A 14,289-nucleotide genomic window follows, 5' to 3' on the forward strand; every position below is an offset into this window, starting at 1 on the left:
GGATCGTATGTGATAGACCAGGACATAATAGTGCTTTATAGTTCAGCAGGGTCTGAACATCTTGTAATGCACAGTGCCACCAAATAGCTGGAAAAAAAAAACATTGTACATTGTGCTTCTCTTTTAGAGCGAGGAAGTTGGTCAGGATTAATGCGAAGATTGAAGCTAAATGGTGAATAGTAATGGAAGGAAATCTATTGGAGGTTGGAGCAAAGCAGGAGATCCAATTCCCTTAACTTATTGTAAGCTGAATTAATGGAGCATTTATGCTTTCACAAATATGATACAATTGTTTAGCAGTAATCCTAAAACAGGGTGCTAAAATATATTTTGGGAGATTGAATTTAAAAGGAAACCAAACTTTACAGAATTTGGCTGTGCAAAAAAAAAAAAAAAGTTTAAAGGAAATGATGCCATATTCTTCCTCTTTACATTAATGCACTAGTTTATGTTGGCCTGTTTTAAAAAATCCAAATGAAGATACATTTCCCTGCAGCTTGTGAGACTTTCAAAAGGCATTTATCTTTTTTGAAAGGCAATACAGCTGAATGGCCAGAATATACACTGCTCAAATTATAGGGAACCATCCAAATAACACATCCTAGATTTGAAGGTATTATTCTCTTTGAATACTTTGTTCTGTATGAAGTTGAATTTGCTGATAAAAATCACACAAAAATCATCAATAGAAATCAAATGTACTAACCAACGGAGGCCTGGAATTGGAGTCACACAATATTTAAGTGGAAAAACACACCAGAGGCTGATTCAAATTTGTAATTTTCTTAAAACGGGTCAAAACGAGGTTCAGTAATGTGTGTGGCCTCCACATGCTTGTATAATCTATTAACTGTACAACACCTAGTCATTCTCCTGATGGGGCGGGGGATGGTCCCCTGAGAGATCTCCTCCCAAACCTGGACTAAAACAATCTGTGGTGAACCAAGATATGATGTCCCAGATCTGATTATTCGGATTCAGGTCTGGGGAACGGGCGAAGAATGGCTTCATGCCTTCATCTTGCAGGAACTGCTGACACACTCCAGCCAAATAAGGTCTGGTATTGTCTCGCATCAGGAGGGCCAACCGTACCAGCATATTGTCTCACAAGGGGCCTGAAGATTTCGTTTCCGTACCTAATGGCGGTCATGCTACCTCTGCCGAGCACATGAAGGGCTGTGCAAACCCTCCAAAGAAATGCCATCCCACACCATTACTGACCCACTGCCAAAGTGGTCATGCTAAAGGATGTTGCAGGCAGCAGATCACTCTCCACAGTGTCTCCTTACTCTTTTCACGTCTTCACATGTGCTCTGTGTGAACCTGCTTTCATGAGTGAAGAACACAGGGAGTCAGTGGCAAATTTGGCATGGAGGTGGTGGCCTAGTGGTTAGAGCACTGTGCTTATGCTCTGAGAAGTTTGCAAGTACCTGGTTTGATCCCCACAGCCTCCACTCTGGGTCCCTGAGCAAGACCCTTAACCCCCGATTGCTCCCCAAGTGCAGCCCACTGATCCCCAAGGGGATAAGTCAAGAGGCACAAGTGAATTTCTCTTTCGTGAGATCAATTAAATTCAATTATTAGCCAATCATGGTGGTCTCTGGCAAATGCAAAGCATCCAGCATGGTGTTGGGCTGTGAGCACAACCCCCATTAGTGGACAATGGGACCTCATACCGTCCTAATGGAGCCTGTTTCTAACCGTTTTCGCAGATACATGCACACATATATATGTGGCCTGCTGGAGGTCATTTTGCAGGGCTCCTGCAGTGCTCATCCTGTTCCTCTTTGCACAAAGGCAGAGGTAGCTGTCCTCCTGCTGGGTTATTTCCCTCCTACGGCCTGCGGCCTTTGGACACTACACTGACAGACACAGACGACCTTCTTGCCACAGCTTTAATGGTGTGCCATCCTAGATGAGCTGCACTGCCTGAGCCCCTTATTTTGGGTTGCAGAGTCCATCTCATGCTATCAGGAGTGTGAAAACACCAACATTCAAAAGTGACCAAAACATCTGCCCTCGAAATAATCTGTATTCCCATCCAACAGAACCACTTCTTTGAGAATGTCTTGCCAATAACCAATAATTCCTCCTCTTATCTATTCCATTTGCATAACATCATGTGAAAATATCAACCAGAGTTGCTTCCTAAAGTTTGATTTAACTGAAGTTATATTGGGTCGTTTATGTGTTCCCTTTATTTTTTCGAGCAGATTAGAATAAAATAAACCCACAATAACGAAAATGGTAGATCTTTAGGTTAACCATTTGCATTTTCATCTTGTAGACAAGGTGTACCGAGCATCATTACCTCCTTCCTTTTTCCATAAGACCCCAGGTTTAATTGTCAATCATGGTATTGAGCAAATGCATTAAAAATATATTGAATTGATATTGGGATGCATGAAAACCCACTTTGTTGCAGAATAGGCTACTTTATTTGTGCAAAGATCCATGCATCCTCTTTGAAACATACAAAAGAATAATAAATTGAAAACCGTGGAAACCACAGACAGAATTGGAGTTAAAAGCAAGAAACTTTGTGTTCAAACTGTTAAAAGCAAAAAAAAAAAAAAAAGGTTGGTATTCAAAGGAAAAAAGAATTTTCTTAAATTTGTAGTAATCACAATACCAGTTAAAATTTAAACTAGTGTTGTTTAGCTTAAAAGCAAAAAAGATCCATCTCTTCCCACTTGTAGCTAACAATCATAAATACATCTCAGAAACATTCAGAATAAACTTATTACCAGTTTTTGTAGACTTAAGCTCATATGAAAGATATAGCCAAGTCAACCAGGTAAGTTGAATAAAACCTATTAAATGCATTTGTAGTCTTAGTTTAAAACAAATGAAATGTGTTCAATAACTCTAGTTGGGCAGTCAGAGTGGAACACATCAGATTCCTGTGCCATCATTCCTTATATTAACATTATTAGTGCTTTGTCAGCTCTGTATGACAGAGGTCAGCTGCTTCCACCTGTACCGATATGTTTTCAGGTTTTTACGTTGATGCGGTCAGCCCAACCTGTCCTGTAACATGGAGACATGCAGAAACAGACTAATTTAGCAAACGTGATCCGATACATAAAATCATCTATAGGGTTAGCCATCCCTGCAAAGCCTGGCCTTTGCTGTTATTCCAAGTCTTCATTCAGGGGTATTCAGGCACCAGTAAACATCACATCAGCCTCTGCTCTGAAGTGGCTTACTGTCTTTTTGACCACAGCACTACAAAGAGTAGCTTTGTAGAAGGCAGATGGGCTTCAGAACTATCCGCCTCACAGTAGACCATCTAGACGGGTGGTTGTCCGTTATGCCGAAGCCCTGTGTAAGGCCACAGCAGCTGCTGGATGGTCATCCATGAGTCTCCTGTCCCCACAGGTGCTGCATCGACTGCTGGCTGCATCACCAGACTGGCCAGGAGTGCAAGGAGACCTGTTTATAAAAGAAAAGCTTTCAATTAACAATTAGTGATACAGGGTTACAACAAAACCCACCCAGGAGAAGGAAAAAATGCAGAGGGATCAAGCCTGAAAAAAAACATTTGTTTACCTGATTCTAATGTGAAATGTTTACCGGCTGGTATAAAGATGCCAGTTTTCAAAAGTTAAAAAACATTTTAAAGCTTAGGTAAGAAATCCTATTGCATCAACAGATGAGCTAAAGCGATAAACAGAAAACACTTACAGTTGTGTCAGTTTCAAAGAAAGCTGTGACTCCTTCAGATGGATTTATGCAGCTGTTCGACTAGAAAACATTGCCAACTTTGCAGGACTTTTAACAGTCATAGTAAAACTGGAGTTTTACAGATAAGGAGAACACAACCTTGCCCTAACCAGGTTCTTGAATGGTTTTACTAGGCCAGAAGAATGTACAGGAACAGCAAGTCTGTAATTAGATTTTCGTGTGCAGCTTCCTTTTATCCTAAGTGTGAAATTTTATTTTGTGTAAAAATTGGACCTCAATCATTTCAAAAAGATAAGTTTTAAGTGACAGTAGAAGCATACATTATTGAAAACCAGTCACCATGGAGACACGTGTCTGCATAGCAGCAGAACCTTCCCCTGGGTGTCCCAACACACTCCTGCCTGCATGAAGCCCTTACCTCTACAGCTTAATATTGAAAACTTATCTGTATAAAGAAATTAGTGGCCACCCTGATTCTGTTTATATCTGTTGTTTATTTTAATCTTTGGTATTGCTTAACGGTGCCAACTAGAGGTGGTTTTAGTGTAAAATGTTCATTATTTATAGTTATATTGAAGGTTAAAGTCATTTCTAAATGTACTCATGCACAGGTCTTAAACTTAACTATTTTCTATCCAAATAGACAAGACGCTTTTTGTAGCATGACTTATCTGAAATTGAATTAGAAGGTAAGTATGCATTTGGTTGCTTGTTGTCCAACAATTGAAAACAAAAAAAGGAGTATTGTTGCATTATTTTGTATAGAGCAACTTTTTATTTTATTCCCCTTCACTTTTTACATTATACATGTATGAGCAGATGCGTTTACCTGCTAGCACAACCACAATAGCCAACCACAGCCAGGGCCCTCTGCCTCCTCCTTTGGCTACCGCTGCAGAAGGTCTCCTGGAACTGGGCAGGCTTTGAGACAGAGGGGGAGATAATCCTGGTTCTGTTGTTGTGGGGCTGGACGAAGGACTTGGACTGAAGGACAGAGAAGGAAAAGTTACTGTATGATCAACTGGAAATATGCTGTGTAAAGCAAAAAAGCCAATTTACCAAAAACAAATGGTTATGGAGTCAAAAAAAAACACCACCAAAACATCCGTTTTATTAGTGGTAAATTGTGCATTTGGCAATAAGCTTTAAAATTAGCCTTAAATAGAATTTTAAGTTAGATTAATGTTTGAAGCCACCAGTCAAGCACAGTTTTAAAGATTCGTAAGCCTTTACATGATTATCATGATGCAAAAGCTGTACAAAGCTCTAAAACTTTTCAGTTGGGAAGTAGGATAAACCATTAACTCATTAGATGCTCTTCACTTACAGCATGACAAACAGTTCATCCTGACTCCTGTTAGTTATTTGTAAGGAGAAAGGGGAAAGAAGACAAACCAAAAAAGCACATTATTCGCTCAATTTCAAGTGAGCCAGCTGCCCCACAATAGTTTGTGATCAACAAAAGAAGTTTGCACAAAATTGTGTTAAACACATGCATGAGTTATTAGGAACAAAAACAGAAGCTTAGTCAAGATGAACAAGGAGAAGATGCTTTGCACAAACCAGTATGAGCTGAGCTTCATGCAGAAGTCAGAAAGATTTCTTTACACATTTTTCAAATTGATCAAAAGTAAGTTATGGAAAAGCACGACCCAAAAAATAGGAGCCTTCTGTTACCCTGGTTTGAAGCCAATGAGAGCAGAAAGCAAAGAAATTGGTCCAGCATTACCCCGCATAATAAAACAGTTTCATCACTTAGGAGGTTCCTTTAGTTCAACCTGAACTTTAAAAATTATTTTAATAAATAAAGGAAAATTAATAGAAATGTGTTAGGTGTGCTCTGATAACACCCCAGGTCAGGACTACAGGAACCTCATTCAAGCCAAGCGATAAACTCTTTCACCGTGCATTAATGCCCTTTAGTTTGGCTTGCAGACAGTGCTGCTGCAGTGAGTCACTGATGGGCTTTTGGTTTCACTAACGTCTTAAGGGGCAGAATCAGGGAGGTGAGTTTGCTGCCCAGCTCCTTGATACTGGACCTCCTTTCTTCAATTTCCTCCTTCTTGGGCTCGTCATCTGAATGGCAGTCTGTGCTGCTGCAGGAAGGCCTGTGGGCAGCCGTGGTCATGCAGTCACAAACAGTGTTCAGTTCACAAGAAACGTGAGGCCAAAAAAAAACAAAAAACATTGACAATATTTGGTGATATCACACACATAATACAGATGCACAAATGTCATGCATACACAACAAGATAGCAAATATAGCAATATTATTCTTTTCTGAAGAAAATATGGCTACAGTTTACAATTTTTTTAAAGTAATACATTTCAAGGCAAGCAAATTACAGCCAGCGAATTAAATATTCATGTACTTTAATTTTTTTGTTGTTTTACTTTTGTCACATTATAACCACAGACCTCAATAAATTGATTTGCTTTTATATGATAGACCTTAAATTGGTGATAAAAACAAAAACTGCTTTCAATTTAAATTGCTGGCACACATTAGTATTCAAACCTCTGGTAAATCCATCAACTCTGGTAAGTCTGTACGAGTCTTTGTTCCATAGTTAAAAGCTTAATTCTTGTTAAAGATTTCTTTGGAGTTGGAACTAACCAGTCTCTAACACAGTCTCTTACAAAGTATACCATATTTTTTTCCTGATATTTGTGCTATTTGGTAAATTTTCTCAAGCTTTCCTGTCCTAGCTGAAGGAAAACATGACTAAATGAAGGATGCTGTCACAACTGCAGTCGATACTGCAGCTATACAGCTTTCATTTGATAAGATGGATAGTCGTTACATTTTCAACCACATGAAAACAGTGCAGTATTTTTTGTAGGTCTAACAGATAACATTTAAATTTAATAAATCTAAGTTTGTGGTTGTAAAGTGACAAAAAGTGAAACAGCTCAGTGGGACATAAAATGTCTGTAAGGCAAAGTGGATGTTTGAAAACCAGAGCATTAAGCTGTAAAACAATCTACACACCGTTTATTTACAGGCAATATATTCAGAAAATGTGGTGTTCAAATTGATTGTATCATCAACCAATTAAGACCTGTATCTGTGCATATAAATATAGATATTGCACCTCAAGTCTTAATGGGTTTTACAGCGGCAACACAAAGCAATAAATCAGCTTATTTGCACACTTCTCTCAAACACTTCCTCATGCAAAGGACTTCATGCATAAAAGATGGCTGCCATGTGGTTCGCTGTCGTTGTACCTTTTTCCGGTTTTGCAAAACAGGTTCATTCTTTAACTCCAGCATTTTCAAACCCCAAAGTCGCCATCTTTATGCATTAAGGTCTGCTGTATAAAGACCAGGGTGAGGCAGCCAAGGGGGGGACATCCATCTCCTTACCCCTTAGTCATGTCAGGGGGATCTTCAGTGTCAACCCAGGCCGCAGAGCTAACAAACCGTTTGAGCGGGGGGCGTGTCATGCTCTTCGATGCCACATTCCTGAAAACCATTGTCATCACATAGTGGCATAACAAAAACAACCCTCCTTGTCATAGCACGCCTTGGAGACTTGGGGAAAATAACAAAACCTCCATAAAGCATACAGAAGATACAGAAGAAAAAATTAACTGAAAAGTTGGGCAGTTTAGAGGTCCACTTGGCGGCAATGTCACAACATTTCCCTTAAAATTGACTCAATCTCTTCAGTTTCATGCGAATATGTAGCTTGAGTTTTTTTTTTTTTTTCATACTACTTACCATGGGGATCGCCTGGTCAGTCTCTCTGCTTCACCTTCAAAGCCATCCTGATTGGCTTTTGACTGACAAAGAAAAAAATAAATCAATCTTGTATTAATCAAATGTTCTTAAGATCATCATTATATTTTTCCCTCAAAAAGCAGAGTCAATACATTTTTCCACCATGGTTTTTTTGTTGTGATTCATGCACGTTTGCAGATTGAGCACAAAATACCCCATATTTAATGGTGTAATTACTTTTGGATGCAATGAGTAGATCTAAAAAGGCTAACATACCTGAATATATTTCAGATAAAATTTGTCCAAGTCAAAACATGTTAGCTAATAGTTTGTTTTTATCTACCACCAGTATTCCACCAGTAAAATTTGACACAATAACTGATTTTCAACTGAAAAGAGGGATAAGAAATGTCACAATTAATATATATATATAAAAAAAAATATATATATATGTTTTTGGAAGGTATTGCAGACATACAGTATTTTTATGAAACAGTAACAGAATTTGAATGAGCTTTAGTTAAAATTTTTCTCCATGTTCTTTTTCTGTAACTCGATGATAATAAAGATTCAATAAAGTTGAGAAATGAGAGCATAATATGTGCTGTGCTGGTTCCTACCATGCCAGAATACAGGCTTGCACCAACACCAGGAATAGGTGTTACACTGGATCTTCTCTGCAGTGAGATCATACATTTAGAAACAGGACAAAAAGAGAGAAAAGTTAGGAAACATCAAAACAAATTTACAACAAATATGACTAATGGGTGCGTAAGTAACCAACCGTGTATTTTGATGGTTGCTTCTTGCCACGAAAATCATCTGTCATTTGAAGAACATTGAATATTAAAAACAGTTTTACACAACTTGAGAAATGTGAGTGAAAAGGCTTTAAACCTTTTTCTGTTTGTGATCCAAACGATCTCTCACTTTGCATGAGTGCCTCTCTAAGCTCAAGGAGCTCACTGTGCTCCTTCGTGTACGTCCTCCTCAGGTTCTCCACATGCTGGATCATTACCTCCACAGCTTTACCAATGCGGTTCTCCTGTTGTTCAAACACACAACTCAGATGAAATATTAAAGTCCAAATCCTCACAAAACAATGGTCTGCTTCTTGTCAACATCAGTGCCAATTTAAAAAACAAAAGAAAAAGGATGCTCATGCTACAGGGGAACAGAAAATCAGAGTCCAGCTGACCTGGTGTATAGCTCCAAGCATCTCAGAGCGACTGGACACCCTGGTCATGGACTGGTTGAGAATTTCTAGGTTTTTCTGAAGCCTCTGGATGATCTCCATTGACTGGCTGTCATCTTCACACAAAGGAGTTAGAGCCTGATAAGGAAAGGGAGGTCAAATATAAATAGTAAATAACTGATTGCCTCTAAATAATTCTTTATTCACACCAACTAAATTCACTGTTTAACAAATCTCTGTCAAGCTATCTGGTCTAAAATGGAGAGCATCTGAACATCATCGGATTTGATATAGGTCTGGATTCAGCTGGGCCATTCTAGCGCATGAATATACTTAAAATCTTCCAAAACATCAGCCCTTCATGACTGATTTTGGAAACAACTGGTTAGAAAGAAAAACACCATCAACCAATGACTATCTTAGAAACAAAAAGAGACTTGCATAGAACCATTCAGAGAAAGGTCTGCAAAGTGTCTACAGTACAAACAATTGCACTGAAAGAATAAAGAATAAAGGTCTGAATTTGGACCTGCAGCAAGCCTTGGCAGCTGGACACTTCCCTGCGAACATTTTCTTCTGCAAGATCCCGTGACCTCTCCTCCAGGCGGAGCCTCTTCTCCAGAGTGAACATATCACACTTGAATCCCAGAGCAAGGCGCTGGAACTCTGCCTGAAAAAGGTGCAGTCGATTTTTATACATCATACTATGAACATTTTCATAAAAGATGTCCAAATACAACTTTGAGGATGAAAAGAAAAAAAAAAAAAAAAAGGACCAGACAAGACACAGTAACAAGGAAGAAGAAAAAAAAAAAAAAAAAAGGACCACCACAAATCTTTTCGGTGCATCAGCTATGATTTGCACTTATAAATCTTATTAATAACCCAATCTAAGCCAATTTCTTACATATTCTGTGGTTCTGCTTACCTCAATCTCCTTTTCTGTAGGTGACGAGCTGAAGAAAAAAAGATTAGAGTTATGAAAAATAACTACTGATGAAACGATTACATTAAAATGGACCAAGGACTCAGTGCTGCATTTGTTCCACATTTATGTTACTTTATTCCATACTTTATTGGCCCTTGTATGTTGTTCATATTTTGGTTACACAGGCCTACCTTGAACAAAAGCACAAATATGATATTCATTGCATTAATTTTTCCTTAACTCTACTTGTCAGACTCGCTTTCAGAAATATTTCAGAGACATCCCCCTACCCGTTTTTAAAGAACCTATCTGTACGACCATCTTTATAATAATTCTCATTATTTTAATGATACTATCCCTACAGTGAGGTACGGTGTGGGTATTATCATGCTACAGGGCATATTTTTCAGCAGCAGAATCTGAGAACAGTCAGGCTAGGGGGAAAGGTACATGCAGCAGTGTATAGAGACATCCTGTATGGGTAACCTGTTCAAAGCGCCTCTGAAGTCAGACTGGGACCATGACCCAAATCACAGAAGATCACAAAGGAGTGGAACAGAGCCACTCTGTGATAGACCAAGACTTAAATTTGGCTAAACATCTGGAGAGATCTAAAAATTGGTGCACAGGAAAGTCTCCTATCCAAGATGATGAAATATTTTTGGACTAAACTGCAGAAAGACAAAACACTTAAAACTGTAATTCAACAAAGTGAAGCAAATGCTGTGAACTTTCCATAATTTTCCAGTAGCCATAATGGGATACTGTGTCTGGAATTATGAGGAGATAGATTATTTCAATACCATTTGAAATAAGGCTGCAACATAACTTACTGTGGAAAAAGTGCAGCCCCTTATATACTTTCTATATGCCCTTGTATCTCACCTGCTCCTGTCGTCTTTGAAGACATCGTTGTCAGAGATAACAGATGAATCCGCTAGAAGATGACCAACAAAATGTTTAGGACCAAGTGAAACTTTAACAGAATTTACTTCAGAATGTGAAACTGTATTCATTTCTACACTTACATTCCCTCCTAGCACCCAGACTGATCTCAGTTGGTTCAACTTGAACATGGTTCTTCTCCACGGCGTCCATGGCGTGTGCCAGATTCTGCAAAGTTTGTATAAAATAGTTTGTCTCTTCCTCCTTTTTCTCCATTTCCTGGTGCACTTTCTGCTCCAGTCCCTCCATTTCAACGTTCTCTTCTCTATCCATTTAACTGTAAATTGTGTGTTTGGTTCTTTGTCTTCCTAACGTGTTGAAGACAAATCTAAAACTCAACTGGCAGACTATTTTTTTCATTATTCAGAATGAATCTAACCTTACCGGAGATAAAACCTAGCTATGAACTCTGTTTTTCCCTCCCTCTCTTTGATAGGCTCACACCCATACACGGTGCAGAGCTGGAAAGACAACACATTTTTCCTGTCTGCATGTTTAGGCTGCAGGAAATCAACATAAAGTCTTGTTGTGGGCGAAGGAATTTTATCTTTGCAGTGCAATCTGCTCTTAACTTGTCATCTCCTCAGTTCAGGATATCTTCCAATATGGTTCTCAAACAGATACATTTACTACCTTGTCTGCACTTTGTGCTAATATAAAGCATTTCTTATAAATTTTAAACACTAAACAGAGAGCTGACAACCTAATGTTGTACCATCAAGCACTTAGAGCTAAAACAAGACAGCAGATGCAGAAACTACAAAAAGCAGAAAAGAGGACAATATTCTTTTGCTTAGCTCTGAAGCTGAAACATGCATTTGAGGAAGACCTTAAAACTCAGTTTAACCAGGTTCTAATGAAAAAAAATTGATAACTCACTGGAAAATGTAACATTAATGTGAGAAGATGCAAATATGTATTGCTAATACAAGCTAATAGCATTTGAAGTATTCTAACAGTAAAATGTCCTTTTAAATTAATTGAACCTGCATAGAGATAAAATACTGTTAAGTACAAATGGTTTCATCTATTTGTCACAATGTTTTAAACATGCTGCAGCCATTTTGCGACACAGTGATAAATTAAGAAAATTTGATATATTGACTTAAGCAGAATTTTCAGGGTTTGCTTTTGTTTTTGTCATGCTTAAAGGTTTCAAGGTTAGTTTTCAAATAATTACTTCCATTATAAGGGGGAAAAAAGCCATCGAAGCAATATTTGGGTTAATTTATGTGCAACATCCAAGTCTTTGACCTAGCTTACCTACAAAATCAAAAATGCAGCTGGCTTAGAATCCAGCCTGACATGAAATGTGGCAAAATATCCAAGTAAAAAGGACAGAATAATGTCCAGATCTGTGTTCATGGTAGAATATCCTTGTCTATCAGTCTACAAAGGTCACCTTTATTTGAGGCGTTCTGACTGCTTAGAATCACTGAAATCAGTAAATAAAAAGTGGGAAAAAAAATAGTTGTTGAAATAGAGTGACCTACATAAGCACTCAAACTACCATCAGATGGTCACAGAAAACAAACCAAAACAACAAAAAATCTGCATATTCTTTAAAATAGATACATTTTCATCACTAAACAATAAGAACCTGAACTAAAGTGGCTTTCTCTGCACTTTGAAAATTACTGACCAACACTACAACCAAGCTGAATTTCTTTTGGAAGGTGTTTATCATTAACATTCTGATTTAAAAACAAACAGCATTTCAGGAAAAGATGATAATAGAATCAGCTAAACATGGTGGTGGTAGGGTTATGGTTTTTAGCTGCTGTACTGTATACCTATACAATCTAAATCTATATAACAAATCATGCGCAGCCTATTTTATAACATCCATTACCTGGAAACTGATGGCATCAGGGGCTGTGCTGCCATTTCCACCTCTTGGCTGGCTGTTCTGAGCAACCTGTAGTTCTGACAGAAGAGAGCTGCTCTCAGAGGTATTTGGGCCTTTGCTAGTGACCTGGTCCATCCCTTTAAAGGACACGAGTGAAGCAGGATCATAGATGATGTAAGAAGGTGTAAGCAAAATGCCAACATTAACCTGCTCTTAACAGATGTTTCTGTCCCTTTTACTGTACCTGCCACACTGGTAGAAAGCGTTGGCCCATCAGCCGTACTATCCTGTACAGTCTCTTCCTCCTCCACCAGCACAGGTAACACACTTGTGCTGCTAAAGAACACAATTCACACAGTAACCGTACATCTGAATCCCAATGAAATAGTGACAGAAAACCACGTACCTGTCGTCGGTTGCTGATTTATCTGCCGACGGGTCACAACTTGAGCTCTGAAAGGATCAATAAAAAATGGAAACAAGAACGAGGATGGTGTTTCAAAAGCTTTTTCTTTTCTTGTCAAACATAATCTGTCAATAAAAGAATGAGCAGAGCATACATATCCCATGGCAGGGAACACCATCTAAGCTTTACAGAGTGTGGAAACAGATTGGGCTGACTTCTTATATAATGTGAAACTCATGCACACAGAGAGCTCTGCAGCTTTCTAAGTGTGTGTATTTCTGGCTGGAAATGGTACCAAGTTGACGCAGGCATAATACTAAGCGGTGGAGGCGGACTGCCTGAAAACAGCGTGAACACGTACTCACAATGGAGCAAGGTTAGAGCACAGATCGGTGTAATACCATCTTGTGTAATGAGACTACATATCTGTAATGACGCTGCATAAAAAATAGGAAGGCCTGGTGTAAAAAAAATCCCCTTAAACAACCAAGAGATTTTGCACAATTAATTCAATGCATCAGTTGCAAAGTTACCCATTTAACCTAAATAAATGCTGACATAGTTTATTAATTTGTATTTATTTAAATGAAGTTAATTTTGATTTCACAATACTCTAGTTTTATTTTCAACTAAAGTTTAACATTTAAGCTCTTGGCCACATATATCATTTAAACAACAAATACATTTTTTACACAAAAGTTTCCAGCCTGTACGGCTATTTAGAAACCAAAACTCCAGTCTTTTCAGTGTAGAGGTTGGTACTGTAGTTGGCTCAGTACTCTACTAATCCCCCATTTAACCTCACATATTAAAACTAAAAAACATATTTCAAATCCAAAAACGGAATTGGATATTGTAACTTATATTACCAAAGCCTCTTCAGAAAGTTAAGGTCACTAGTGTTGACTGCTGGCAGGAAGGATCTCAGGTAGAAGTCTGTATTAGAGCGTAAAAAAAACACTATTTGGGTGAAATTAGGTAAAATCTGACAGTTGTTTCTGAATAATCAGAGAGTGACTGGCTGTTTGTTGGATGGACCACTCACTCAAATCACCTATAGCAGTCTATCATAACACTTATTTTAAGAAATCTTACATTTTGTTTAGGTTTTTGCTGTGAAATAATTGTGTTTTCCTTATTCTGAGGTGGTAAATAAGATGATTTAAAAATGCAGTTAGTATTTTAGCACTTAAAATAAGAAAATTTGATGTTATTCAATTAAAATGAGACAATGCAGTTAAATGCATGTAAATAGTCTTATTCCATTAACGAAGGATCACTTACCTGCCCGATTAAAGATGCAACTATGTTAAGAAAAATGTACTTATTTAAGTTTCCTTGTTTTGCAGCATTCAACCCGTCACCCCCCAGAAAGACCCCCCCAGACAAAAACAAAAACAAAAAACACACCCAGTCAACTGGCAACCCCCAAGATTCCAAGAAACATAGACTTATTTCAGTCTATATTTCTTTTTTAATATAAAGTATAAACAATATTCACATTTTTCAATCAATATATGATCTTTAAAGGACATCTAAACATTTGAAATGTT

General features: G+C 38.1%; 1 protein-coding gene across 1 annotated transcript in view; it reads right to left on the reverse strand.

The window, feature by feature from the left end:
• Positions 1 to 2,195: 2,195 nt before the first annotated feature.
• The window catches only part of LOC107099178 (lymphoid-restricted membrane protein-like), a 33,704-nt gene continuing 21,610 nt past the window's right edge, over positions 2,196 to 14,289 (reverse strand). Inside the window, exons 23-38 of the mRNA XM_015397202.1 lie at positions 12,737 to 12,783; positions 12,575 to 12,663; positions 12,334 to 12,467; positions 10,565 to 10,649; positions 10,422 to 10,473; positions 9,537 to 9,564; positions 9,138 to 9,278; positions 8,612 to 8,746; positions 8,311 to 8,458; positions 8,198 to 8,235; positions 8,034 to 8,090; positions 7,414 to 7,475; positions 7,057 to 7,155; positions 5,670 to 5,795; positions 4,517 to 4,671; positions 2,196 to 3,435 (exon numbers count right to left, since the gene is read on the reverse strand). Of these exons, the coding sequence (XP_015252688.1) occupies positions 3,293 to 3,435; positions 4,517 to 4,671; positions 5,670 to 5,795; positions 7,057 to 7,155; positions 7,414 to 7,475; positions 8,034 to 8,090; positions 8,198 to 8,235; positions 8,311 to 8,458; positions 8,612 to 8,746; positions 9,138 to 9,278; positions 9,537 to 9,564; positions 10,422 to 10,473; positions 10,565 to 10,649; positions 12,334 to 12,467; positions 12,575 to 12,663; positions 12,737 to 12,783 (1,539 nt within the window). The 3' untranslated portion in view covers positions 2,196 to 3,292. The remainder of the gene's footprint in view (positions 3,436 to 4,516; positions 4,672 to 5,669; positions 5,796 to 7,056; positions 7,156 to 7,413; positions 7,476 to 8,033; positions 8,091 to 8,197; positions 8,236 to 8,310; positions 8,459 to 8,611; positions 8,747 to 9,137; positions 9,279 to 9,536; positions 9,565 to 10,421; positions 10,474 to 10,564; positions 10,650 to 12,333; positions 12,468 to 12,574; positions 12,664 to 12,736; positions 12,784 to 14,289) is intronic.

The sequence above is a fragment of the Cyprinodon variegatus genome, unplaced genomic scaffold (assembly GCF_000732505.1).
Source record: "Cyprinodon variegatus isolate N-32 unplaced genomic scaffold, C_variegatus-1.0 Scaffold28, whole genome shotgun sequence".
In the NCBI taxonomy this organism is placed as follows: domain Eukaryota; kingdom Metazoa; phylum Chordata; class Actinopteri; order Cyprinodontiformes; family Cyprinodontidae; genus Cyprinodon; species Cyprinodon variegatus.